This window comes from Mauremys mutica, chromosome 17, assembly GCF_020497125.1.
Source record: "Mauremys mutica isolate MM-2020 ecotype Southern chromosome 17, ASM2049712v1, whole genome shotgun sequence".
Lineage (NCBI taxonomy): Eukaryota > Metazoa > Chordata > Testudines > Geoemydidae > Mauremys > Mauremys mutica.
The window spans coordinates 13828431-13854803 of record NC_059088.1 but is presented as its reverse complement, the minus strand read 5'-3'; the positions used below and the strand labels follow the sequence as shown (position 1 = coordinate 13854803).

The 26373-nt window shown below is 58.5% G+C and overlaps 1 protein-coding gene across 1 annotated transcript in view; it reads right to left on the bottom strand.

Moving 5' to 3' along the window:
- The window catches only part of LOC123352004 (B-cell receptor CD22-like), a 32061-nt gene extending 7231 nt beyond the window's left edge, over positions 1-24830 (bottom strand). Inside the window, exons 1-14 of the mRNA XM_044991688.1 lie at positions 24677-24830; positions 24066-24347; positions 23065-23328; positions 20082-20345; positions 19523-19804; positions 18038-18172; positions 12956-13130; positions 8039-8163; positions 7196-7600; positions 5169-5459; positions 4490-4750; positions 2645-2908; positions 1934-2197; positions 419-682 (exon numbers count right to left, since the gene is read on the bottom strand). Of these exons, the coding sequence (XP_044847623.1) occupies positions 419-682; positions 1934-2197; positions 2645-2908; positions 4490-4750; positions 5169-5459; positions 7196-7600; positions 8039-8163; positions 12956-13130; positions 18038-18172; positions 19523-19804; positions 20082-20345; positions 23065-23328; positions 24066-24347; positions 24677-24830 (3430 nt within the window). The remainder of the gene's footprint in view (positions 1-418; positions 683-1933; positions 2198-2644; positions 2909-4489; positions 4751-5168; positions 5460-7195; positions 7601-8038; positions 8164-12955; positions 13131-18037; positions 18173-19522; positions 19805-20081; positions 20346-23064; positions 23329-24065; positions 24348-24676) is intronic.
- Positions 24831-26373: the final 1543 nt, after the last annotated feature.

Here is a 26373-nt window from a genome sequence, read left to right as displayed (position 1 = left end):
ATCCCTGCTGGCTGCTGGGTTCCCCGGCCGGCGTCCCACGGACGCCTGCAAAACGCCCAATTCATTCAGGGTCCCCAAGCGGCTCTGGGGAGAAGGCTGGATCGGACCGGGGTGCACGCTGGCCGCCAGTTCCGTCCCGCCTGGCAGCACACGCTGCTGAGCGCAGGGGGGTGGGGGGCGCGTGGAGATGCCTGCCTGTCATGCCAAAGTCCACACATGCAGTTTTTTTTTTAAGGCCAAAACATGAGAGACAAAGACGATTTTTCTAATGGGAGAAAACTGAATTTTTTTGCTCTTTGAAAAGCACCAATGGAATTAAAATGTTGAGCTGGAAGAACAAATAATTTTTTTCCTCAAAATTTTGCAGCAGAAAATTCCAAGAGACCTTCGACTGGGAAGCCAGGTGGCGATTACTTACACTGCACAGCCACTGAGACAGGCGGAGACTGTCTAGAGCCGATCGCGTTCTGAGCCTCACAGCTGTAGCTACCGGACCGCTCCTCTGTGGCAGGGAAGGTCAGGACGCTCTCCTGGGTCTCCTGATACCAGCTGTTATCCTTGTACCACGTGTACTTGGTCACCGGGGGGTTACTGCTGCCCACGGAGCAGTTCAGCGTCACCGCGTCGCCTTCCCGGATGCGCGGGGGGTTTTGGAGGGTGATTCGTACCCCCTTGGGGGGGTCTGGAAAATAATCCCGGTCAGGGTGTGTCTCGGTGTTCAGTGGGGGGGTGTTATAGGCAGGAAATAAAAAGGAGGGAGCTGCCTCAAGCATAGCTGATGCTGCCTAAACTGGACCCAGTTCTCCAGATGAGGCCTCACCAATGTCGAATAGAGGGGAATGATCACGTCCCTCGATCTGCTGGCAATGCCCCTACTTATACAGCCCAAAATGCCGTTAGCCTTCTTGGCAACAAGGGCACACTGCTGACTCCTATCCAGCTTCTCGTCCACTGTAACCCCTAGGTACTTTTCTGCAGAACTGCTGCCCAGCCATTCGGTCCCTAGTCTGTAGCAGTGCATGGGATTCTTCCGTCCTAAGTGCAGGACTCTGCACTTGTCCTTGTTGAACCTCAGATTTGTTTTGGCCCAATCCTCCAATTTGTCTAGGTCCCTCTGTATCCTGTCCCTACCCTCCAGCGTATCAACCACTCCTCCCAGTTTAGTGTCATCTGCAAACTTGCTAAGGGTGCAGTCCACGCCATCCTCCAGATCGTTAATGAAGATATTGAACAAAACCGGCCCCAGGACCGACCATGGGGCACTCTGCTTGATACCGGCTGCCAACTAGACATGGAACCATTGATCACTACCTGTTGAGCCCGACGATCTAGCCAGCTTTCTATCCACCTTATAGTGCATTCATCCAGCCCGTACTGCTTTAACTTGCTGGCAAGAATACTGTGGGAGACCGTATCAAAAGCTTTGCTAAAGTCAAGGAATAGTCAAGAAAAGTCAAGAAATCGACTCCCCCAACGCATCTCACTCAGCTGGCTTTGAAATTGGCTGTTACCCTTCGCCCGCCCCCGTCCCCGCCCCGTCACAGACACGCCCTGGTGCTGAGCAGGAGCCCCCGCCCCTCGGACCCTTCACCTGCACCGTGGACAGAACCCGGCGTTTATGCACCTTCGCCCTTGGGCTCACCCCATGGCAAGAGAAACCCCCCTGCCTCACTGCGGACACAACCTAGCCCACCCAGCACTCCCATGAGACACGCCAGCCCTCGCAACATACGTATGCGCCCCTTTCCCCTGACCCCACAACCAGGCAGGGGGCACAGAGAGTGGCTCACAGACACTCCCCAAGGAGTGCAGCTCCCCCCGCCAAGATCACCCCATGTCCCAGTCACCTCTCTGCCAAGCTGCTCCAACTAACCCACCTGGGGAGAAAATTCCAAGAGACCTTCGACTGGGAAGCCAGGAGGCGATAACTTACACTGCACAGCCACTGAGACAGGCGGAGACTGTCTAGAGCCGATCGCGTTCTGAGCCTCACAGCTGTAGCTACCGGACCGCTCCTTTGTGGCAGGGAAGGTCAGGACCCTTTCCTGGGTCTCCTGATACCAGCTGTCATCCTTGTACCACATGTACTTGGTCACCGGGGGGTTACTGCTGCCCACCAAGCAGTTCAGTGTCACCACGTCACCTTCCCGGATGCGCTGGGGGTTTTGGAGGGTGATTCGTACCTCCTTGGGGGGGTCTGGAAAAGAATCCAGGTCGGGGTGTGTCTCGATGTTCAAGGGGGGGTTATAGGCAGGAAATAAAAAGGAGGGAACTGCCCCAAGCATGGCCAATGCCTGCCTGAGTCTGCAGAGAGCCTGAGCCCATCGCTCCAGGACGGGGGATCCATCCCCGGGTGTTAACTCCCAGCTCCATTGCGCTGAGGTCCTGTGTCCAAGCAGGGGCTCTGTGAGGCAGGAGGGGGAGAGCATCCCACCCATGAACAGACACCTTGGGTGCTGAGGTACAAACTGGGATCCCACCGCTCACACCAATGCTTCTGTAGAGAGCGGAAGGAGGTCCTAGGGGGAGGCTACAGCTCCTGCCCCTCTGGGATTCATACAGACTCTGCCCCACCAAGCTGGAGTGCAGATCCTGGATACCCCAACCAACTGCAGCGCCCCCTGCTGGTCCCCTGGCTACTCACACTGTATGTCTACTGTAATGGCCGGCGACTCCGACATCCCGACTCTGTTCTGAGGCTTGCAGTGGTGGGAACCGGACTGGTTGGGATGGATCTTGTCGAAGCGAAGCTCCTGCTGGGTTTGTTCTGGGATGTGCTGCCCGTTTCTGTACCATGTGTAGCTGCTGACGGGCGGATGAGCCCTGCAGGAGCATTTGAGCACAACCGTGGTCCCTTCCTGGATTGGAGAGCCGGTCACCAGTTCAACACGCACATCCTTTGGGGCGTCTGGGGAATAAAAAGGCCCTCATTTAAATGAATTATTCTGTGGGAAACCGTAAGTGACTTGACCAAGGTTACCCAGAGAGTCCAGTGGCAGAGAACAAACTGAACTTAGTTCCCTGGTGAACACCTGACGCACAGGGCAATTCTGTCTTTAGAGGTACGGTGGGGAAACTGAGGCAGTGTCAATGCCCAGCCCTGCCTGATTTGGGGAAATGGCCATTATTTCTCTCAGGAAGTTTTGGAGGGTTACATCTGAAATATTCATGTTTTCAACGAAAACTCCCCAAACGTTTCCCATGAAAAAAAATCAATCTCTAGTCTGTGATGGGGTGTTCTCCCACACTGGAAAGCAAGGGGTTAAAAGCAGCCTTGTGAGGCTGCGCAGGGAGCAGCCAATCGCAGAGCGGCTGAATGGAACAGCCAATCAAGTCCCCCAAGGCTCACATAAAAGAAGCTGCAGGGGCAGCAGCAGAGGCAGTCAGTGTCTGCAGGGTGCCCAAGGAGAGGGGACGGGGTTCTTAGCAGGCTGGGGGGCCCTGAGACGAGGGCGAAGGAGATGCTGGGGCCATGGGGAAGTGGCCCAGGGAACTCGAGCAGCAGGTCTGCAGGTGGTGACGATGACGGGCGACATCACCAGGAGGGGGTTAATCCCCCAGACGGCCAGCAGGAGGCACCGCTCTGGCGAGTGAACCCCATCACACGGTCTCAGGAAACGTTCAAAACCCTGAATATATTTGGATTTTCAACGGGCTGCGGCCCACCCCCACCCCACAAAACCAAACCAATTGTCCAGTGACACGAATGATCTGTCTGTGACAGTTTTCTGTCTGTCTCCAACAGCTGCGGGGGCAGGGGGAGGGAAAGTGCTTTTTGGTCTGTGGGTTTTTTAGCACAATCTGGGACATTTCACCCCAAAAGCAAGTGTTCCTCTTGCATCACACGTTGTTTTCTGCATACGCCAGGGACCAAGTGTGACCCACCAAATTCGAGGTGACAGGTTGAAAAACCTTTCAAACGTTTGAAACAGCCAAGTCGCTTCTGCTTCAAAATGGGCCGACTTGGGGAGGGGAAATGTCACATTTTTTAAATGACAAATTTTCCGGTTTTCTCCTGTTTGCCCCTGAGTGCAATAAAATAAATTGTTCCTTTGTGTGTGTGTGTGTGTGCGCGCATGCGCGCGCGCACACACACACACACACACACACACCTCCCTACTGCCCCATGCTGGAGAAGTCGAATCCTGCTCTGTCTGTGTAAGCACTCCCCCTGCTGGAGGGAATGGGTCAGATCCGCCTCTCTGTGTGAGAGACTAGGCACATTGCCCTCTGCTGGCTGGAACCAGAATTGTCACACTGTGTGTCAGAGGCCTTGTACTGCTAAGAGCTAATGGAGATTCCCCTTTAACTTTAGTTCCTGTCTTTTCTAAGGCCACAAGCCCTGCCTATTTCACCTCCTCTGATGACCACATCACGAGCACCTACGGAAGAACCTCCTAATCTCCCTCCTTGCGCTCAGCAGAGGTATCTAGTCTCGGGCAGTTCCACTGACCCTGCCTTCCCGTCTGGCCCCAGCCCCCACACTCACACTGAACGTCTATCCGCAGCGCTGGGGATGGGACCGTGCGAATTTCATTGGTGGCTTCGCAGTGATAGGAACCGGAATGCTCGTCCCCCTTGGCTTCAAACTCCAGCCTCTGCCCCTGGTGCAGCCACTGTGAGTCCTTATACCAGTTGTATGTGGAGACCGGGGGGTTGCTGCCCTTGGTTACACACATCAGCACGAGTCTGTCCCCCTCTCGGATGGTCTCTCCGGGTGTCGCTTTCACCTGGACTCCTTGAGGGGCATCTGGAGCAAACCAACACACGGGTGAACAGCTGAGATATGGACACTGTCCAGACGTGGGGCAGGGAATGGGACACGGGGCCTTTTCCCTCCAGGGGGCGCCAGCTCCCATCCAGGGCAGGGACTGGCTGGCTCAGGGGGACGGGGGATGGGGCCTTTCCCCTCTAGGGGGCGCTGGCTCTGACCCTCGTGCCCATCCCTGCCCAGCGAGACGGCCCCACCCTTCCTTCAAAATACAGCCAGCTCCCGCCCCATTGGCCAATCTGCTTCCACCCACCTGGACCCCAGTCCACCTCCCTGGTGCCCCCCAGGAACTGCAGCCCATACAGGGCTTTATGGGTCAGTGCCAGAGTTACTGGTGGGGCTGGTGCTGTCAGACCCAGAGGCACCCAGTTCAACCCCCCCCCACACACACACTCACATTTCACGTCCAGCACCACGCTGCTCTCGGAGCTCGGTGTCCCAGCCGGGGGGCTGAGCCGGCAGGTTAAACTTGTCCCATGGTCCTGCCAGGTGGGCGTGAAAGTCAGTGAGCTCTGAGTCCTTCCACTGTCCATCCTCGTGGTGGGCTCAGGGGTCCCATGCCCCAAACTGACCCACGTCAGGGTTATGGGGTAGTCGGGGCAGTAATAGGCTATGGAGCAAACTGCCTGGGCCGGGATTGACTCCCTGAGCTCGCCGGGTGCTTGGATTTGAGGAGCTGGAGGTGAAGCTGCGTCAGGGGGACAAAGGGGAAGTTATTATGGAGAACACTTTATTATTAGGTGGTGGTAGATGTTCGGCTGCGTGTGTGTGTGTGTGTGTGTGTGTTCTCTGTGTGCTGTCCCAGCTCTGCGCAGACACCTTGAGCGAACTGCCCAATGACCACTAGATCCGTTAAGGTACGAAGGCACCAGGCCAGGTTTACTGTCGACAAAGCAGGATAGTAGCACCTGGCAGACTCTACGAGGACACTAAGACATGGATGCCCGTTACAATGGACACAGCTCAGTCCATGGTGGGACTTTCCACTGCCCCCTCGGCTGACCAAAGATTCTCTCTCTGAGGCTTTGTCTGCACTGGAACTTCATCGGCAAAACTTTTGCCATTCAGGGGTGTTAAAAAACCCACACACCCCGAATGACAAAAGTTTTACCGACAAAAAGTGCAGGTGTGAACAGTGCTTTGTGGGCAGAAGTGCTATCCCGCCGACAAAGATGCTGCTGCTCATGGGGGGTGGAATTTTTTTTGTCGGCAGGAGATCTCTCTCCTGCGAACAAACAGCGGCTACACTGCGCACCTCTTAGCAGCAGGGCTGTAGCGGCACAGCAGTGTCGCTGAAAGGTGCCTAGTGTAGACAAAGCCTTAGACACATCCTTATACCCTGCTATAAACAAGTTCCGTACTGTCAGCCTGATCTTATCTGTTAGGAGGGGTCAATGTGTTCCCGTTATCCTGGGGGAAGGTTTTTGTACCTTCCTCGGTACCACTTAATCTCGGGCTGTGTGTGCGTGAGTGCTCTGTGCCTAGCACTTCTTAGCAATGTGAATCTCTGCACAATCAGCCCTGTTCTTGCCACATTCTGTGAGCAGGGCCTGCCTCACACCAGGCCTCTGATACAAGGGCTCGCGTCACAGGCTCTCTTCCTACTGCATTAGGTACGTTACGGTAGAGTCCCTGCCCCAGGTGAGATCTGGGCCCTGTTGGGCTGGGCGCTGCCCAGACACAGCGAGAGACAGTCCCTGCCCCAAAGAGACCACAGTGGAAATAGGCAGAGGATTATTCTCCCTGATTTTCATTTGGGGAAACTGAGGCACAGAGAGCTGAAATGACTTTCCCTGGGGCATCCGGGGGGAAAGAAAACATGAAATGACAAAACCCAACCCCCGACATCCTTCCTTGTGCTGCACTTGGGGTGAAAAGGGAATAAAAAGCAAGTGGAAAAGTGAAATTCAAGATTTGTGAGTAAAATATTTCAGGAGAAATGTGGAAAAACACCATAAAACAGAACAAACTTTGACGTTTTCCACCCAAACCCTTGTTCTGTTTTGCTAGAGGCTCTGCTGAACAGCACAGAGGATAACAACCTACTGCTTCTGCTAGGTAAGGACCCATCTCCTTTAGCTCGACTGGCAGAGGTCAGTGCTGCTCTCGTGCAGACAAGGAGTTCAAGGCTGGCTGTAGCCCCAGACTTTAGCGAGAGTCATTGCCTCATTAAAGGGATGGGACAGAGGTGGAGAAAATAGGAACAGCCGGCCTGGATGTCATCCCAGGTGCACTGAGCTGCATCCCCAGCGATGGCTGCTACCAGAGCCGGGTCTAGTGTTTGGGGGGCCTGGGAGCCAGGACTCCTGGGTTCTCCCCCCAGCTCTGGGAGGGGAGTGGTGTTGAGTGGTTAGAGCAGGGGGGGGGGTGGGCTATGAATCTTTAATCTGTTCCTACAAGGAAGCCCAGGACTTTCCCTCTTACCTGTCACATTCACACTGATCCTAGTCATCGACTTCTTCTCCTCCTGCTTCCGCTTGGGGTTCGAGATGATCAGTCTCAGCCCGTACGAGCCGTTCTCGCTGGCCCGCAGGTCAGACAGCTGCAGGCTGCAATCTCTCTCCAGGTCCCCCAGGAACCTCACGCGCCCTGCGAAGGCCGGGCTGATGGCGGCGTTGTGTTTATACAGGATGGTGCCACTGAAATCTTTCTTCTCAGAGTCATACACAGGGTTCAGGTACCAGGCCAGGGAGCTGATGATCAGTTTGTTTGTTCTTATGGGGGTCCCGACACAGGCTTGATAGTGGCACGGGATGGACAGACAGGCCCCCGTCCAAGCGATCAGGGACTCGGGGACCTCGACAGGTGGGTCACATTGACACAGGAAGCCTGGAAGCAGCAGAGTGACAGAAATGGCAGTGAGGGGCAGGCTGGCCGGGTGCTTCGGTGCCGAACTGGGACTCAGGAGATCGGGGTTTGATTCCCAGCACTAAACTCCCTGTTCAGCTCATGGTGTGGCTCTGGGCCTCAGTTTCCCCATCTGTACAATGAGGAGAACCCAGGAGTCCTGGCACCCAGTTCCTCCCCCCCACTCTAATCACTGGACCCCACTCCCCTCCCAGGGCCAGGGATAGAACCCAGGAGTCCTGAATCCCTGCCCAACCCCCTATCATTGAATTGCACCAATCTAATGCAAGAGGAGTAAATCTCACAGAGGAACATCTCCCTCTGGGCTTGTGACCCCCTGGCCGGGTCTCTCCTCCCTTCTCCCCTGCCCCCAGGGCTCTGAGGGAGCCAGATGTTCAGGGCGAGGGGAAGGGGCCTTACCCGGGAGGAACAGCAGCCAGATGAGACGCCTCATGGTGACCCCTGGGCAGCCGCGGCGCCGGGGAGCAGAGGAAAGAGCAAAGGGCTGGTCAGTTCCTGCGATGACCCAGAGCAACATCAGCCACCTGGAGCGGAGAGAGACCAGCTAGAGGGGAGACTGCAGGGAACCCGCTACCTGCCCTAACCACTAGACCCCACTCCCCTCCCAAGGGTGAGAGAGAAGCCAGGCGTCCTGGGTCCCAGTCCCCCTGCTCTGACTAACTAGCCCTGCCAAAAGGCAGATGAAATAGCTGCCGGATGGGTTTGTCGCACATGGCGTGGTGCAAAGGGCATCACATTTACATAGGGAGGGGAACCGTTACACACCCTGCTGCACTGGGTTCTGTTACTACAGGTCTTGGTACAACCCCACCCACACCCCCCAGGAGCTCACACCGGATGCCTCTAATCGGTTAGGGGTGGGGGCTGGGAGCCAGGACTCCTGGGTTCAATCCCTGGCTCCAGGTGGGGAGCAGAGTCTAGTGGTTAGAGCAGCAGAAAAGCCCAGAACTCTGAGCCCACTTGTGAATGAGGGTCTTTCATTCACCCCCGTGCCTCAGTTTCCCCAGATGCACAGCGGGAACCCAGACGCACGTCTGCTGTCAGGCTGTGCATCGCCGCAGGCCGGGCACGGGGCGGTCCAGAGTCAAAGGCCCCGGCTGCTTCTCATGTTTGACCCTGTAGAGGAGCAGACTCACCCCTGTGGCGCCTCCTGCTGGTGACTTCTGGGAATTAGCTCAGTTCAGCTCTGGAGCGGCCTCTGCAGGCCGGTGATCCATCTGTCCTCTGGCCCCCATGCCCCTCCTTGGACCCAGTGCCCTTTTACAGGGGGTGCTGCCCCTGGCAGTAACTCCTTTCTCTCTGGGTCTCCCCACCCCGGGGAACCCCCACCCTCTATCCCCACCTTGCCTCAGTATCAGGCTACTGCCAGTCATTGTCTAGCCCCACGCCCTGGGGCAGGCTGCAGTATCAGCCACTCAGCACTGGCAAGGAGGGCTTGGACCTGCTGCCTTGGCCTACCCCTGGGCTGCCCTCTGCAACCCCCAGTACCTGTTAGCCCAATGCTAGGCCGCAGCCTGGGGCTTTCCAGGCTGGAGCCCCCCAGCTCCTCTGCCTTTCCCCAGCCCTGCTTCACCCAGGTACCCTGTGTCCAGCTCCCTGCAGCCAGGCCCTTCTAGAGAGACTCCCTAGGCTGTTGGCTCCCAGCCTCTTATAGGGGCCAGCTGGGCCTGATTGGGGCCTGGCCACAGCTGAGCCTGTTTCCCCCAGTCAGCCCAGGCTTCTCGCCCAGCCTAAAGCTGCTTTCTCCAGCCACAGCCCCGTCCCAGGGCTCTTTTTAACCCCTTCAGGGCAGGAGCAGGGGTCCACCCTGCTACAGATCCCCAACTCCCTGTTCTTTTATTAGTCAGCCCCTGAAATCAGTTGGGTTCTGAGGTCCTGTAGATCCTCCCCTTAGGCTGGGGGCGGGGGGATCCCTTAGCAGTGGGGGGCTTCCGCCCGCCCAGTTCCCGGAAACCCAATAGGTACAGATCCCCAACTTAGGGGACGGGGGCGAAGAGCCCTGAGAAGGCTCCTCCCCCACTTCCCAGCAGCGCAGGGCACCAGAGCAGCTGTTTCCCCCGCGTCAAGGGTCACTGGCTGGGCCTCGGCCCGGGGTATTTTTGTCACAGAGACGCTGCCACTTCCTCTGGGCATTGAGCAAACCAAAGTGAGGGGGAGGACGTGGGACAGCGGCCTCAGGGCATGAGAACCGGCATTGTCTGCCCCTGCCTCCCTCGCAGCACAGCGCCCCCTAGTGCCTCTACCCTGCCCCCCCACAGCACAGCACCCTGTAGAGCCTCCATCCCCCCGCAGCACAGTGCCCCCTAGTGCCCCCATCCTGCCCCCTGCACCACAGCACCCTGTAGAGCCTCCACCCCCCCGCAGTACAGCGCCCCCTAGTGCGTCTACCCCCCGCAGCACAGTGCCCCTAGTGCCTCTACCCCGCCCCCCCGCAACACAGCGCCCCCTAGTGCCTCTACCCCGCCCCCCCACAGCACAGCACCCTGTAGAGCCTCCATCCCCCCGCAGCACAGTGCCCCCTAGTGCCCCCATCCTGCCCCCTGCACCACAGCACCCTGTAGAGCCTCCTCCCCCCCGCAGCTCAGCGCCCACTAGTGCGTCTACCCCCCTGCAGCACAGTGCCCCTAGTGCCTCTACCCCGCCCCCCCGCAGCACAGCGCCCCCTAGTGCCTCTACCCCGCCCCCCCCGCAGCACAGCGCCCCCTAGTGCCTCTACCCCGCCCCCCCCGCAGCACAGCGCCCCCTAGGGCCTCTACCCTGCCCCCCGCAGCACAGCACCCCCTAGTGCCTCTACCCCGCCCCCCCCCGCAGCACAGCACCCCCTAGTGCCTCTACCCCGCCCCCCTGCACCACAGTGCCCCCTAGGGCCCCCACCCTGCCCCCTGCACCACAGCACCCTGTAGAGCCTCCACCCCCCCGCAGCACAGCGCCCCCACCCCACCCCCTGCAGCACAGCGCCCCCTAGTGTCCCCACCCTGCCCCCTGCAGCACAGCGCCCCCTAGCACCTCCACCCCACCACCTGCAGCACAGCGCCCCCTAGCGCCCCCACTCTGCCCCCTGCACCACAGCACCCTGTAGTGCCTCCACTCCCCCTGCAGCACAGCGCCCCCTAGTGCCCCCCCCTGCCCTCTGTAGCACAGCTCCCGCCAGCACACGCCCCCGCCCTCTGCAGCACAGCGCCCCTTAGTGCCAGGGAGAGTTCACGGCTCCCAGGAGCAGAGACCTATTGATTGGAGGGGTGGGGGCAGTCGACCAACCAGATGGAGGGAAATGGGGGACACACAGAGCTCCCCTCATCTGGTCAGAGCAGCCACAGCTCCAGCCGGCTCTGAAATTGATGGTAGATCTGGGAACCGGCTGGGGGTACCATTGACGCCTTCCAGCCCTGCCCCCAGCCCCAGCTCAGCTCTGCCCAGTGTCCCAATGGGGAGGGGGCACAGACTGAGCCCCTGGCATGGGGGGAGCTGGTAGGGGGGGAAGTGGGAATGGGGGACTCGGAGGACCCCTGGCCTGGGGGTTAGATTGGGGGGCCCTGGTGCAGAGGGGAAACGGGGGCACCGAGAGCCCCGGCTAAGGGGAAAGAGGTTTCAGGGAGTCCCTGACCCAGAGGCGGTGGGAGGGGGGCACACACGGAGCTGTGGGGATGGCGAGAGCTCTGCCAACAGCCACTATGAAGTGTGCTGCCCCCAGTTGATTGTTTCTCCTGAGCCCCAGTGCACCCCAAGGGGCTGGGTTAGCCTGGGAGCACAGGAGGGCAGGGACCATCTCTCAGTGTGTCTGGGGGGCACTCGGCGCAACGGGGCTGCACTGAGCTGGGAAAAGAACCCAGGAGTCCTGGCTCCCAGCCCCCTGCTCTAACCACTAGCCCCCACTGCCATCAGCAGGAGAAGGTGCAAGTACCTTATAGCGCGTCCTGCAGCCGCGGCTCCGGCAGCCAATCTGGCCAGGGGAAGCTGAGCAGCTTTGGAGGGCAAAAGGGGAAGTGGCACTGGGTGGGGCGGAGGTGAGATTTCTGCGGTTTCCCCCATGGGGGCGAGCGGGGGGCCAGGCCCCAGAGCACCTTGAAAGGCGGCTCCAAACGTCCCCCTTTTGCTGACATGCAGGGGGTTGTTTAGCAGCGTCTGAGTCCTTCACTTTCCTCCCTCTGGCTCAGCAGGGCCGGGCACGATCCGGGCATGGAGGGGAGATGGGCAGGGAGCAGGGTGGGGGAGGGGCTCTCCCCTGGCAGGCAGGACCGGCCCCAATGCCCCAGCCCGGCACTAGGGGGCGCTGGGCCACAGGGGAATAGGAAGGTCACTAATTGCTCAGGAGATCTCAGCCCAGACCTGCGCTCAGCCTGGGGCACAGACACTAGGGGGCGATGGTGCCCTGGGCACGGGGGTGGGGTGGAACAGACAATCCTACCTGGAACCTCAGCCCCGTTCCATGCAGAGGGGCCTTCCCTGGCCCCGCGTCCACGTCCCCCCCACGTGGGCCCAGACAGAATTACAGCGAGGGGCGGCCTGGCCTGGGCTGCGGGTTCCTTAGCACTGCGGGGCTGCGGGCTGGGCCCAGGACAGCGCTGACCCCTAGGGGTTGGGTTTCACCCTGGGGGGGGCTGTCCCCCTTTCCCGCCCCTGGGGAATCACTAGCTGCAAAGTGGCCAGAAAGAAAAACCCTTTGTTGTGAATGGAGCCATGTGCTCAGGGGAGTGAGGGGTTGGAGCCACAATTTGGGGGCACATCGTTTCAATGGCAAAACTGAGCCCCTCCCTCAGCTTCTGTCTATCAGCCCCTCTCCTGGCCTGGTCTCCACCTCCTGGCCCAGCCCTTCCTGCCCCCACCAGCAGATGTTCTGGACCTGCCCCAGATCCCCTGGGCATGCTCAGGAGCAGCAGTGCAGGAGACCTGGATGAGGAGCGTTTCTAGCAGACATGTCGGACAGCCCAGCCGATGGAGAGCGACGCAATGGGGTCAGAACAAAGTGCCCTGCGCTAACCACTAGACTCCTCCCCACATTGGGGATAGAACCCAGGAGTCCTGGCTCCCAAGCTCTGCCTCCCACTCACTAGACCTCACTCTCCTCCCAGAGCTGGGGATAGAACCCAGGAGTCCTGGCTACTAGTCCCCTGCTCTAACCACTCCTCCCCCCACTGCCCACAGGGCCAGACACACACACACACACCTCCAGCTGGGGGTGTGATCGCTGGTCTTCAGCCCCTCTCTCCCACCGTGTGTCGTTCTGTGTCCCCAGCAGGAATCCTGCGCTCCGGGGATATCGCCAGCCCCTCGGACAGTCCTGGAGACGATTATAGCAGCCTGGGGGGCTATTCTAACCGAGCCCGGCCGAGGTCCCTGCGAGCCGTGGTCCCCTCTGCGCTGCCAGGACCCTGAACCCGAGGAGACTCCACCGTCAACACCCCAACCGGCCTGTGTTCACCCTCCTCTAGGAGCCGGGAAACCCCCTGAACCAGCTCACGCCCACTGCTCGGCCCCCAGCGGCTGCGGAGCCCTAGGGTGACCAGATGTCCGGATTTTATAGGGACAGTCACGATTTTTGGGTTTTTTTCTTACATAAGCTCCTATTACCCCCCACCCCCATAGCGATTTTTCACATTTGCTGACTGGTCACCCTACGGAGCCCGGGTGCAGCCCAAACCCCGCTTAGGGCTGGGAATCGCTGCTGTCACATGCCGGGTTCTTCTGTCTTTGACTTGAGCTGGGAATTTCCTGCTTGTCTCCTCTTCGGGATTTGAAATCTCCCGAGTTCTCCTCTGCTTTGCACCTTGGTACTTGCAAGTTAATCGAAGATTTTTGTCTAGTGGGCTGTGAGGTTCCCCTCTGGTGTTATCCGGACCAGTGATCTGCTAGGTCACTCCAGTCCTTGCCTCTGGGAGCCGGCCCTACCCTGCTGTGCTGTGAGACCCCCACTCCTGGGCTGTTCACACACAGCCTCTGCCATGTCAGCTGCTCCTTGGATTGTGCAACCGAATGACACTAGCCAACATCTCCGGTCTCAGACACAACCCTGCAGTGCCCAGTTATGCCCGCTGGATGCTGCAAGCGTATATGAGTTTGTCAGTTGAACAGAGCAATTGGTATGTACCAGGCTTGTTTTCCCAAGGGGAGTCTCTGACACGCTTCAAACCAAACGCACGGCTCCAGGCAGAACAAACAAACAGATTTATTAACTATAAAGATAGATTATAAGTCAAAGCTCAACAAGTCAGATTTGAGGAATCAAATGAAATAAAAGGAAAACACACTCTAAGCTGATCTTAACACTTTCAATGTCCTTAGACACTGAGATGCTTCTCCCCACAGGCTGGCTGGGTGCTCTGCAGCCAGGCTCTCCCCTTTGATCAGCGCTTCAGTCCCTTGGTGCTGGTGTCTAGTCTGTCGATGTAGGTGGAAGAGAGAGGAAGAGCCTGGCAAATGTCTCCCCCTTTTATCATGTCCTTTCTTCCCTCTTAGCTTTGCCCCTCCCCCCTTCAGAGCCAGGTGAGCATCCCCTCATCGCCGTCCCAAACTGCCCCAAGGAAGGGGGGTGACTCCTTCAAGGGTCTAACAGATTCTTTTGCTGCTGCCTAGGCCAGCGTCCTTTGTTCCTGTGAGGCTGGGCTGGGTTTGTCCCATCCATGCCCTGATGAGGTGTGAACTGCCCCTCTGCTCTTGGAGAGTTTTTGCTGGGGGCTTATCTTAAGCCATGAAGACACATTTTCAGCCTCATAACTATATACATGGAATTATAACCTGTACACTACTATAACCCTTGGTGTTCATATCTCAGCTGCTAGAAGAAGGCCTCATCCTCCCTGATTGAACTAACCTCATTATCTCTAGACTGATTCTTACCTGCCTCTGGAAACTTCCACTTCATGCATCTGATGAAGTGGGTATTCACCCATGAAAGCTCATGCTCCAATACATCTGTTAGTCTATAAGGTGGCACAGGACTCAGTCGGTTACTACTATAACATTACTGTAACAACAATCCTCAGTGCATCATGAGCCTTCAGAAGACACCCGAAATGACAAACTTTGCATTAGATACCACTCAATCATATTATAAGGATGAATATGGGGGTAAAGGGTGTTCCCACGAGCTACAGGTACTTCCACTGTTTTTTATAAAGTTGATATAGAAAAAAAATGACCTAATCCCTGCATTTTGGTGCTATTTATTCCCAGACGAAGTCCCCAGTGGAGTGATGGCCATGTCACCGCAGCTGGGGGTCTGGCCCCATTCATTCCAATGGAGCAACGGCCGATTGGCCCCAGCATAGGTGCCAACTCCATTGAATGGTGGGTGCCTAGCATGCACAGGCAACCTCCCGTCAGTGTTTCCTCCTCCCTCCCCGCACCTCCCGCCTGCCGCAATCAGCTGTTTCATGGTGCAGAAGGCTGGGGGAAGGGGAGAGGAACGAGGATGCAGCATGCTCGGGGGTGGGAAGAGGTGGGCAGGGGTGAGGTAGGGGTGTGGCCTTGAGGGAAGGGGTGGAGTGCGGTTGAGGACTGGGGCAGAGCCAGGGGTCAAGCACCCCCAGCACAATGGAAAGTCGGCGCTTGTGAACCCCCGCTGGGATCTGGCCCCGTTGAGCGATGGCTTCTCTTTGTGTTTAAGGTCCCGGACGTGCAGAGGGGTCCCCGGCTGGTCGGGATTTCGGCGGAGCTCAGTGGGAACCAGCTCGGAGAGAGTCCAACTGGCTGTAAATATCCTGGGTCGGTCCTTGGAGTTCCTGTAGCCCAAACAGAGACCCAGTGAGATCCCTGCTCAACGGGCCCAGGGCCAGCGGGGTGGGTGCTGCCAGGACCGGACACTGAGCCGGTAGCAGGACGGGGTCTGACACACACACTCAGGCATCACCGGATCCACCCAGCAGGGGGCAGGGATTTGCACTACGGGGGATGGGGAGTAGTGGCTGCACCCGCACACACCCCTGCCAGCAGGGGGCAGCAGGGCCCAGGGGGAGGGTAACAGACCCTGCACTCACCTCATAGGGTGACTCCGTCTCTGGCCCGAGGGAAAACTCAGCACCTCGTGGGAAAGAGAAAATAGTTTCTGTCATTAGATCTGGGTCCCCCCAAACCACCAGCCCCCTGAATCCCCCAAGTGTCTCCCACCAGCCCCCCTGAACCACCAGCCCCCCGATCCCCTGATTGTCCCCAAATATCTCCTTCAAGCTCCCCCACACCACCAGCCCCCTGAATATGCCCTAGTTTCTCCCACCAGCCATCCCAAACCACCAGCCCCTGGATCCCCCAAGTGTCTCATGAGCCCCCCTCCCCAAACCACTGCCCTCCACCCCCTGGAGCCTTTGTTTTTATCTAAAGTGAATGCCAGTGAGGTGACATTACAGCAGTGAGGGGCCGGTGCTGGCGGCTGCCATCTCCGCTCAGCAGAGTCACCTCAGCCTGGTTTAGATCCAGCGTCACCGGGACACAGGGAGGCCCAGGCCAGTAACACAGACCGTGGCAGGCACAAGGTCCCGTCTCTGCTCAGTTGTTCTAAAGTCACCAGCTGAGTGATGACTGTCACCGCGTGTCCAACTCCTAGATGGATCCATGCACCAGCGAGAGCTACACACGGACTCACAGCCTCCAAGGCAGTGCGAGGGGCTGCTGGGTCTCCCATGGATCGATCGTCAGCAGAGGGATGGTTCCCGCTGGAGTTTTCCCAGATAAAGCTCAATTACCCCATTCTGCCCCCCCCCCTTTTTATAAGGCGAGTCGGCCTATAGCGACCTTCAGTGCATGTACCTGAAAGTTTCCCCACTTTTCCCTTATGGGTCTGCGTCCCCATGACACTTAAGCCCCCCCGATTTCTATAGGTGGGGCCCTACCAAATTCATGGCCATGAAAAATGCGCCATGGACCATGAAATCTGGTCTCCCCCCTGTGAAGTCTGATCTTTTATGTGCTTTTACCCTGTACAATACAGATTTCATGGGGAGACCAGCGTTTCTCAAAGTGGGGGTCCTGACTCAAAAGGGAATTGCAGGGGGGTCACAAGGTTATTTTAGGGGGGTCTTGGTATTGCCACCCTTACTTCTGCGCTGCCTTCAGAGCTGGCTGGCCAGAGAGGGCAGTCGGTGGCCGTAGAGCGGCGGCTGTTGGCCGAGCGTCGAGCTCTGAAGGCAGCGCCGTCGCCAGCAGCAGCACCGAAGTGAGAGTAGCAGTACAACAACCCCCCTATAATAACTTTGCAACCCCCCGCCCCCAACTCCTCTTTGGGTCAGGATTCTACAATTACAACACCGTGAAATTTCAGATTTAAAAAAGCGGAAATCCTGAAATTTACTATTTTTAAAATCCTGTGGCCGGGAATTGACCAAAATGGACTGTGAATTTGGTAGGGTCCTCGCTAGATGTTGTGTATTTTCTCTTTGATCTCATTAGCACTGACACACGACCCGCAGCCTGTGGTGCAGACACACGCTGGAGCCAGAGGTGCAGCTACAGCATTTTTCTGATTTAAAACTAATCTTCCGGCTGATTGTTGGTAACATTGCCCCTTGGTGCCTCTTTTCCCAGCATCTCGGGGCATCGGGGTTTCCTTCGCTCACTTACGTCTGTCAGCGTTTCTTAGCTCCGAGGCCCAAAATAGCGAAGCTAAAGTCTTGCAGGTCTCGGCCTACAGGCCTCATGTTCCAGCCTCCTGCCTTCGCTCTAATACAGCGGTTCTCAAACTGTGGGTCGCGACCCGATTTTAATGGGGTCGCCAGGGCCAGCGTTAGACTCGCTGGGACTCAGGGCCGAAGCTGAAGCCCGAGCTCCAGCCCCACCTGGAATGGCAGGGCTCAGACTGTGGCCCCCTCTGGAGCCCATCTGGGGGGGGAGGGGGCTCGGGTTCTGCCCTCTCCCGGGGTCGCAGTAACTCTGTGGTCAGAAGGGGTCACGGTGCAATGGAGTCTGAGAACCGCTGCTCCAATACATGGTTATTCCTGCTAAATACTGATCAGTCTTAGACCTCTGTAGCCCCACAGCTCCCCGCTACTGACCAGACAGTGACTTTATGTTAATGAATCAGAACATCACACAGTAAATGAATCATAAACTAAAATCCTTGGCTACACCCCTGCATTCCCCCAAGTGTCTCCCCCAGCCGTCCCAGACCACCATCCCCCCACCCGCTGTATTTCCCCATCTCCCACCAGCCCCCACAAATCACCCATGTCTCAGCAGCCCCCCAGCCCTGTGTTACCTCATGTGTCTTCCACCAGCCCCCCAAACCACCAGCCTCCACCCCCCAAATCACCCACTGTCTCCCCCCAAACCACTGGTCCCAACCCCCCAAATTCTCCCAAGTGTCTCCCATCATCCCCCCATCTCCCCATATGTCTTCTACCAGCCCCCCAAAATCACCCACCCCCTGCACCAGCCCCATCCCTGTTCCCACTCACCCAGCCCAGCTCTTACCTTCCGCGGCCCCCTTGTCTCCTGCCTGCCTCTGGCCTCTCACGAGCAGGTAACAAACCCCCAAGTTAACAAGGACGAGGAGCAGGATGGCAACCACAATGCAGGCCATGAGGCTGGGGCTCAGACAGTGGCAATCTGAGGGAAGACAGGGGCTGATGTCACCGGTGTGGGGTGCTGACAGCCCGGCCCAGTGGCCCAACCTGGGCAGCACGGGGCCCGGCGGGATCAGAACCCACAGCCCAAGGGTTTGCCAGCCTGCGCCTTGGGTGTGCCTGGGGTACCAGGGACTCTCAGGATCTTCTGCGGATGGCCATGGTGACGGCGGAAGCGGGGGGCGCTGGGGGGCGGAGCGAGTCGTCCCCACCTGGTTCTGACCCTCACAGCGATATTCTCCAGCATGCCTGGCTGTGACACCTTGAAGCGCCAGCTCCGGCTGCGACCCCCACAGCCCAGGGGCGGCTCCAGGCCCCAGCACGCCAAGCGGGAGGTCCGCCAAAGCCGCAGGAGCAGCGGACCCTCCTCAGGCAAGCCGCTGAAGGCAGCCTGCCTGCCGTGCTTGAGGCGGCAAAATGCCTAGACCCCCTCTGCCCCAGCCTGGTGTTATCCTTGTAGCAGGCAAGGTGACATCAGCGGGGACACTGCTGTTGAAGGGGCAGGTTACATTCACAGGGTCCCCTTTGTGCAGGTGTAGCCGTGATGTTCGCGCCTTTAGAGATGTCTGGAAATGGGGGAAGAAAGGAGCCGGGGAAAGGATGAGAAAAGTGGGGTTGTGTGTCCTGGGCTGGTGCCACTTTAAATAGGTGGTGAGCCTCTGGGGCGCTCGCCGTGTTCACGCTTTAGAAAGCAGCCGTGCGTGCGGGTAGCTCGGCCTGGCGGCTGCGTGTGGTTAATAGACACGCGTATTGGAGCCCTGCCGGCTGGTGGGGTCCCTCCCCTGATCATTGTCACTGAAAAGGCAAAGGACACTTCAACAAGTGGGAGGGGCTCTGGGGCAAATGGGCACTTCTCAGAGACAGAGTTGGGGGGGGGCCTGGCCCAGAGAGGGGAAGGGTTTCAGGGGAGGAGATGAGGGGCAAGGCCTGACCCATGTGGATCCTGGGGGCGAGAACAGGCAGGATGGCAGGGGGATAAAGGACAGGGGGCCCCACAGAAGGATCTGGGGGCTCACGGTAGGTGTGGGGGGGCATGGGAGGGCATGTCCCAGACAGAAATGGGGCCCAGACTGAGCTGGGAGCCCAAGGCAGGTATGAGGGGGACACAAACTGAATTTGTTACTGCTGGACCCAGCCACAGGGGTGATGCAGAGGAGCAGGGGGGCCCAGCCCTGGCAGCTCTGGGGTTGACCAAACGTGGTGATTACGAGGCTGAAGTGGGTGGGGTGAAGCAGGGGGATGAGGCAGGGGCACATGGGGCTGTTCCAGGAGGCCGTGTGGGGCGTATCGGGGGCTGCGAGGGAGGAGGCTCTCGCCAGCCCTTGCTGCTTACATTGAACTTCGACCAATTCCCTCGCAGAGAGGCTCAGATACCCCCAGCCGGGGCCGGAGACCCAGACCCCGCACGCGTAGCTCCCTCCGTCAGAGACGGCTGCCTTGTCAACACGTAAATCCTGCCTGGTTTCTGGCAGCCACACGTCCCCGCGGGACCAGATGTACCCGGCGACGGGCTGCAGGGCAGCAGCCTGGCAGTGCAGGGTAAAACCGTCGCCTTCCCTCAGCGCTGCCTTCCCTGCCGGCCACGGAACCTCGACCCTGGGCACGTTGGGGGCGACTGAGGGTGAGAGTCAAATGAGAGTTCATCAGTGGGGCCCTGGGACTGAATGAAGGGGCAGATCCCTCCCCGTCCAGTCGTGCAGGGAAAGAATATTTCCTAAAGCCAGATGACAGTTTTTGAGGGAATAGAACCCAGGAGTCCTGATTCCCAACCCCACCCCACTCTCACCCACAGACCCACTCCCCTCTCTGTGCCAGGGATAGAACCCAGGCATCCTGGCTCCCAGCCCTCTCCCCCCCGTTCTACCCATGCCATGTCTAGCAGCACAGCTCACCTGTCCCCAGGGGCTGAGACTGGTTGGAGTCACACTCATCCCTGTATCCATCCACCTGGCATCTCAGCGCCGCGCCGGGGTCCAGCTGGGACGGGGATATTTGCAGCTCGGTGGCCCCAGCTCTGCCCTGGGTTTGCCCTGGGCTCCGCCGCGCGCCATCTCGGTCGTACCAGGAGGGGCGATGGGGGCAGGTGGCCCCCACGGAGCAGGTGAGGGAGGGTTCCGGTTCCATTCGGTGCCCCAGGGAGGGCTGGCACGGATGGGCTGTGAGGAGAGGAGGGGTGAGGAGCCATTGAACCCTGCTGGGCCCTGGGGCTGGCACCTCCCAGGGGCTGCGGCCTGGCTGCAGAACGGGGAGCAGCCCCCAGGGGGCGGGCGCGGCCCAGCCTGGGAGCTCGGCTGCCCGGGGCAATGAGGGCTCGTGGCAATGGGGGAGAGCAGCAAAAGTTGGCCTGAGATACGGGGAGCACTGGGTCTGCCCGGGGGGGGGGGGGGCAGCCGCCAGTGGGGGCACCACACGTCGGGCCTCAGAGCAGAGCCCTAAGCGGGACTGTTTTGAATTTTGTCCCATTCCTGTTGTTCAAGTGCCCGGCTTTGGTTTTTGCATTTTCATCCCTCTCCTGTCCCAGCCACAAAAATCTTAGATCCCGCAAATCCCGCAAGAGAGACAGATTCCCCCACGCTGCTAAAAACCAACCAATCGAGAGAAACCGGTGGGTGAAGATATGATCGATACATAAATGGCTATTAGCCAGGATGGGTAAGGAATGGTGTCTCTAGCCTCTGTTCATCAGAGGATGGAGATGGATGGCAGGAGAGAGATCACTTGATCATTGCCTGTTAGGTTCACTCCCTCTGGGGCACCTGGCATTGGCCACTGTCGGTAGACAGATACTGGGCTAGATGGACCTTTGGTCTGACCCAGTACGGCCATTCTTATGTTCTTATGTTCTTACCAATGGAATTCAGACCCAATTTTTACCACTAAAAGAATCAAACAAATCTTGCCTGAGCCAGGTACAAACACACTGTAACTCCTGTTATCACAGAACGCGTCTCTGACCTGCCTTGGGCCAGTGCATTTCCCCAGGTTTGGTGCAAGGGAGAGAAACATGGAGAGGAAAGAGAAGCTCAAACAAAATATTTAGCAATTTCCCCAGTAGGCGACTCTTGGTACGTTTATAAGATTTAGTGTTTTCCCGCCAATTCCCACAGCCTATATTTTTGCCCACCTGAACCCACCCACAACTAAGCACATTTTACCTGCTCCCGCTGTTCTGCCGGGGGGTCCTGCAGGGCCCCAGTCCCACTATCAGGCTCCCCCCGAGAGCCCCTCACGCCTGCTGCATTACGCTGGCTGCAGGGTCAGTCTCAGCGGCTCTTCAGCACAGGCCAAGGGTTAGACAGAGTGACGGGGACACGGGTCTGACAACACAGCCCAGGCGTCTGACCCACAAGTCCCCTTTGCTCTAACCACTATCCCCCACTTCCCCTAGAGCTGGGGAGAGAACCCAGGAGTCCTGGGAGAGGCCAGCATCAGCTCAGCCCCCAAACCAGGGGCTTTAAAACACAATTGGGGATGTTGTGTTGTGGGGCTGTCTGAGCCCTCCGCCCTCTACTGGTGTGGGGTGACAGTGAGCCCAGCCAGTGCTCCACTGTGAACTGGGGAAGGGGAGTTTGGAGATGCCTCCCCCAACATCAGTCCATCCCCTGCCCAGCAATTAATCATCCCAGCCCCCAATTACTCCTGTCCCATCAAGTTCTCCCATCAGTCCAGGCCAACCCCCTCCCCCAAAGCTGTCCAGCCCCCTTCATTCTAGTCTGTCCTCTCCATCCCATTAATTCACCTCCCCCTCAGTTCAGTCCCCCTAAATCACACAGCCAGCTCCCCAAGACCTCTGGCGAAGGCAGTGATGGGCACAGGGAAGGATGAGCCATAGAATCTAAGGCCAGAAGGACCAGCTGGGTGACACAGGCCCCAGGACTCCCCTGAATTCATTCCCATTTGAACGAGAGCAGATCCTTTAGCAAAACCTCCCAGTGTGATTTAAACATCCCCCGGGACGGAGAATCCACCACGTTCCCAGATCGTTGTTTCAATGGCAAATTCTCCTCCCTGTTTAACATTTGCACCTTATTGCCAGGCTGAATTTGTCTAGTTTCAGCTTCCAGCCCCTGGGTCTCTGTCTGCTCGGCCGACGGGCCCATGATCAACGTTCTCTTCTCCGCGTAGGATCTGCCAGACGGGGCTCACGTCCCCCCTTCCCCTTCCCCTGGTTCAGCTAAACACACGGAGTCCTGGAGTCTCTCCCCCTAGGGCAGGTTTTCCAACCCCTGACTCTGTCTCCTGGCTCGTCTCTGACCCCTCCCCAGCTGATCAGCACCTCCTGGGAGTGCAGGCCCCAGAACTGGGCACAGGACCCCGGCCGCGGTCACACCAGGGCCAGATCCAGGGGAAAATCCCCTCTCTGCTCGATTCCAGATTGCCCTGTTCATGCACCCCGGGATCGCACTAGCCCTGCTGGCCACCGCGGCGCTGGGAGCTCCTTGTGAGCTCGTGATAAGAACATAAGAACATAAGAAAGGCCGTACCGGGTCAGACCAAAGGTCCATCTAGCCCAGTATCTGTCTACCGACAGTGGCCAATGCCAGGTGCCCCTGAGGGAGTGAACCTAACAGGCAATGATCAAGTGATCTTCCTCCTGCCATCCATCTCCATCCTCTGACGAACAGAGGCTAGGGACACCATTCTTACCCATCCTGGCTAATAGCCATTTATGGACTTAGCCACCATGAATTTATCCAGTTCCCTTTTAAACATTGTTATAGTCCTAGCCTTCACAACCTCCTCAGGTAAGGAGTTCCACCGCGATCCACCGCGATCGCCACAACGACCCTCCCGAGCTGGGCCTGCGGCACAAAGGCACAACCCCAGCCCCTCCCCCACCCCGGAGGTCTCTTTTCACACATCCCCGGCACTTACACCGCACAGTGATGGTGATGGGGGCGGACGGGGACTGGCCGATCCCATTGTCGGCCTGGCAGTGATACTCCCCAGCCTGCTCCGCCGTGATGTTCTTCAACACCATTTCCCGCCGGGATCCCTCCAGCTGCCGGCCGCCCCGGTACCAGGTGTAGGAGTTGGGGGCGGGGAGGCTGCTGGTGTAATTGCAGGTTAGCGTCACCGATTCCCCTTCTTGCAGGCTGGTGCCCGGCGCTGCCGTAATGCAGACACATGTGGGGGCGTCTGGGGGGCGAGACGGAGACACGGGGCGTGAATGGAGAGAGACAGAGTGGGGGGACCTGGCCCAGAGGGGGGAAGGGATCCAGGGCAGGGGGTGAGGGGCAGGGCCTGGCCCATGTGGCTGAAGGGGTCCAGAAGAGGCAGGGTGTCATGGGGATAAGGGGGAGGGGTCCCTCAGAAGGGTCTGGGGGCTCAAGGCAGGTCGGGGGGAGAAGGGTCTGGCCCAGAGCAAGCTGGGGGCCTGGGGCAGGTGAGGGGTGGGACGGGGCCTGGCCTATATGGGCCTAGGGGTCTGGCGGGGGGGCAGAGACTGTCCCAGAGGAGTCCGGGGACACAAGGCAGATGGAGGGGCAGGGCCTGGCACAGAGGCGGCTGGACACCCAGGAAGGTGGAAGGGGACAGGGCCCAGCTCAGTGTGGAAAGGGGCCCCAGGGCAGGTAGGGGGATGGGCAGTGGCCCAGAGGGGGCTGGGGGCCCAGGGCAGGTGTGGGGGGGACACAAACTGAATTTGTCGCTGCTGGGCCCAGCCATGGGAGCCCAGAGGAGCAGGTGGCCCAGCCTAGAGCCAGCAGCACTGGGATTAACCAAATCTGGTTATTAGGTAGCAGGGGTAGAATATGGGGCTGGGTCTCATGAGGTGGGCACGGTGAAGCAGGGAGATGGGGCAGGGGCACATGAGGCTGCTCCAGGAGTGTCGGGGGCTGTGAGGGAGGAGGCTCTCGCCAGCCCTCGCTACTTACACTTAACTTTGACCGATTCCCTCGCAGAGAGGCTCAGAGACCCCCAGCCGGGGCCGGAGACCCAGACCCCGCACGCGTAGCTCCCTCCGTCAGAGACGGCTGCCTTGTCAACACGTAAATCCTGCCCGGCTTCTGGCAGCCACACGTCCCCGCGGGACCAGACGTACCTTGCGACTGGCCGCAGGGCAGCAGCCTGGCAGCGCAGGGTAAACCCATCGCCTTCCCTCAGCGCTGCCTTCCCTGCCGGCCACGAAACCTCGACCCAGGGCACGTTGGGGGCGACTGAGGGAGAGAGTAGGGTGAGAGTTTGTCAGCGGGGCCCCGGGACTGAACGAAGGGGCAGGTCCCTCCCCGTCCAGTCCCATGGGGCAAGAATAGAGCCAGATGGCAGTTTTTGAGCTGGGGAAAGAACCCAGACTCCTGACTTCGAGTCTCCCCCTCTTTGGCACACTAGACCACCCCTCTCCCCAAAGTGGGAATAGAAACCAAGAATCCTGACTCCCTGCTCCCCCCTCTAGCCACTAGTCACCACTCTTCTCCCCTCCCTGTGTCAGGGATAGAACCCAGCCCCCTCCTGCTCTACCCATGCCATGTCTAGCAGCAGAGCTCACCTGTCCCCAGGGGCTGGGATGGGGCAGAGTCACACTCATCCCTGTATCCATCCACCTGGCATCTCAGCGCCGCAGTCCAGCTGGGACGGGGATATTCGCAGCTCGGTCGCCCCAGCCCTGCACTGGGTTTGCTCTGGGCTCTGCAGTGCACCATCTCGGTCGTACCAGGAGGGGCGATGGGGGCAGGCGGCCTCCACGGAGCAGGTGAGGGAGGGTCCCGGTTCCAGTCGGTGCCCCAGGGAGGGCTGGCACGGATGGGCTGTGAGTAGGGTGACCAGATGTCCTGATTTTATAGGGACAGTCCCAATTTTGGGGTCTTTTTCTTATATAGGCTTCTATTACCTTCCACCCCCTGTCCAGATTTTTCACACTTGCTGTCTGGTCACCCTAGCTGTGAGGAGAGGAGGGGTGAGGAGTGTGATGGAGCAAGGCCGGATGGCTACAGGAAAGTACTGAGGAGCAGGTATGTTAGCTCCAGGCTAAGCAAATCCCTAGTACCATGGGAACCAAAATGGCAGTTGCTCCAGGCTAATCAAGGCACCTGGGGCCAATTAAGAACTTTCTAGAAGGCACCAGAGAGAGCTACATTGATTGGAGCACCTGCAGCCAATCAGGACAGGCTAATCAAGGCACCTGGTATAAAAAGGGGCGCTCACTCCAGTCTGGGGAGGAGGAGCCAGAGGAAGGAAGTGCGCATGAGGAGCTGGGAGCAAGAGACACAAGGAACTAAGAACTGAGAGGGGGTACTACTGGAGGATTGAGGAAAACACCATACAATCAAGCAGCATCAGACACCAAGAGGATCCTGTGGTGAGGATAAAGAAGGTGTTTGAAGGAGGCTATGGGGAAGTAGCCCAGGGAGCTGTAGCGGTCAAGCAGTGGTTACAAGTAGCACTATAGAGACTGCTGCAATTCACAGGGCCCTGGGCTGGAACCCAGAGTAGAGGGCAGGCCCGGGTTCCCCCCTAGCCCCGCTACTCCTAATCAGACATAGGAGTAGTTGGTCCAGACTATGGGTTTCATCCAAGGGGAAAACCACTGAGGGGAAGAAATCCACCAATAAGCGCAGGACCTACTAGAGGAGAGGAGGAACTTTGCCACAACTGGTGGCAGAGGTGGGATCTTTGGTGTGCACAGCGCGGCGGAAGAAGGAGGGTGATTTAAAAACACACAAAAAAAAAAGGGAAGGGGGTTTACAATTTGTTACCACAATGGATGATGTAGTACGGGCACTGATACAAGCCACGGCGGCCCAGCAGGAGGCTACCCGTGTCCAGGCAGCTGCCCAGCAAGAAGCAGTGCGGCTGCAGCAAGAAACTAATCGCCTGTTGATGGACCAAGCTGTTCAAGACGGAGCTATGTTGCAAGAACTGGTAAGCCAGGTAAAGACCCTTGCAGAGCTGAACTGTGGGCATGATGGGACACGGCTCATACGGGCTAACCATTGGCTGCAGAAAATGACGAGGGAAGATGATGTAGAGGCATACCTTCTGGCCTTTGAGAGGACAGCCCTATGGGAGGCCTGGCCTCGAGATCAGTGGTCTTGCATCCTTGCCCCATTCCTGTGTGGAGAGGCCCAGAAGGCCTACCATGATCTGCCTTAAGAAGCTGCAGCAGACTACTCCCAGCTGAAGGCAGAGATCTTGGCCAGATCTGGGGTAACATCCGCAGTACGGGCCCAGCGGTATCATGAGTGG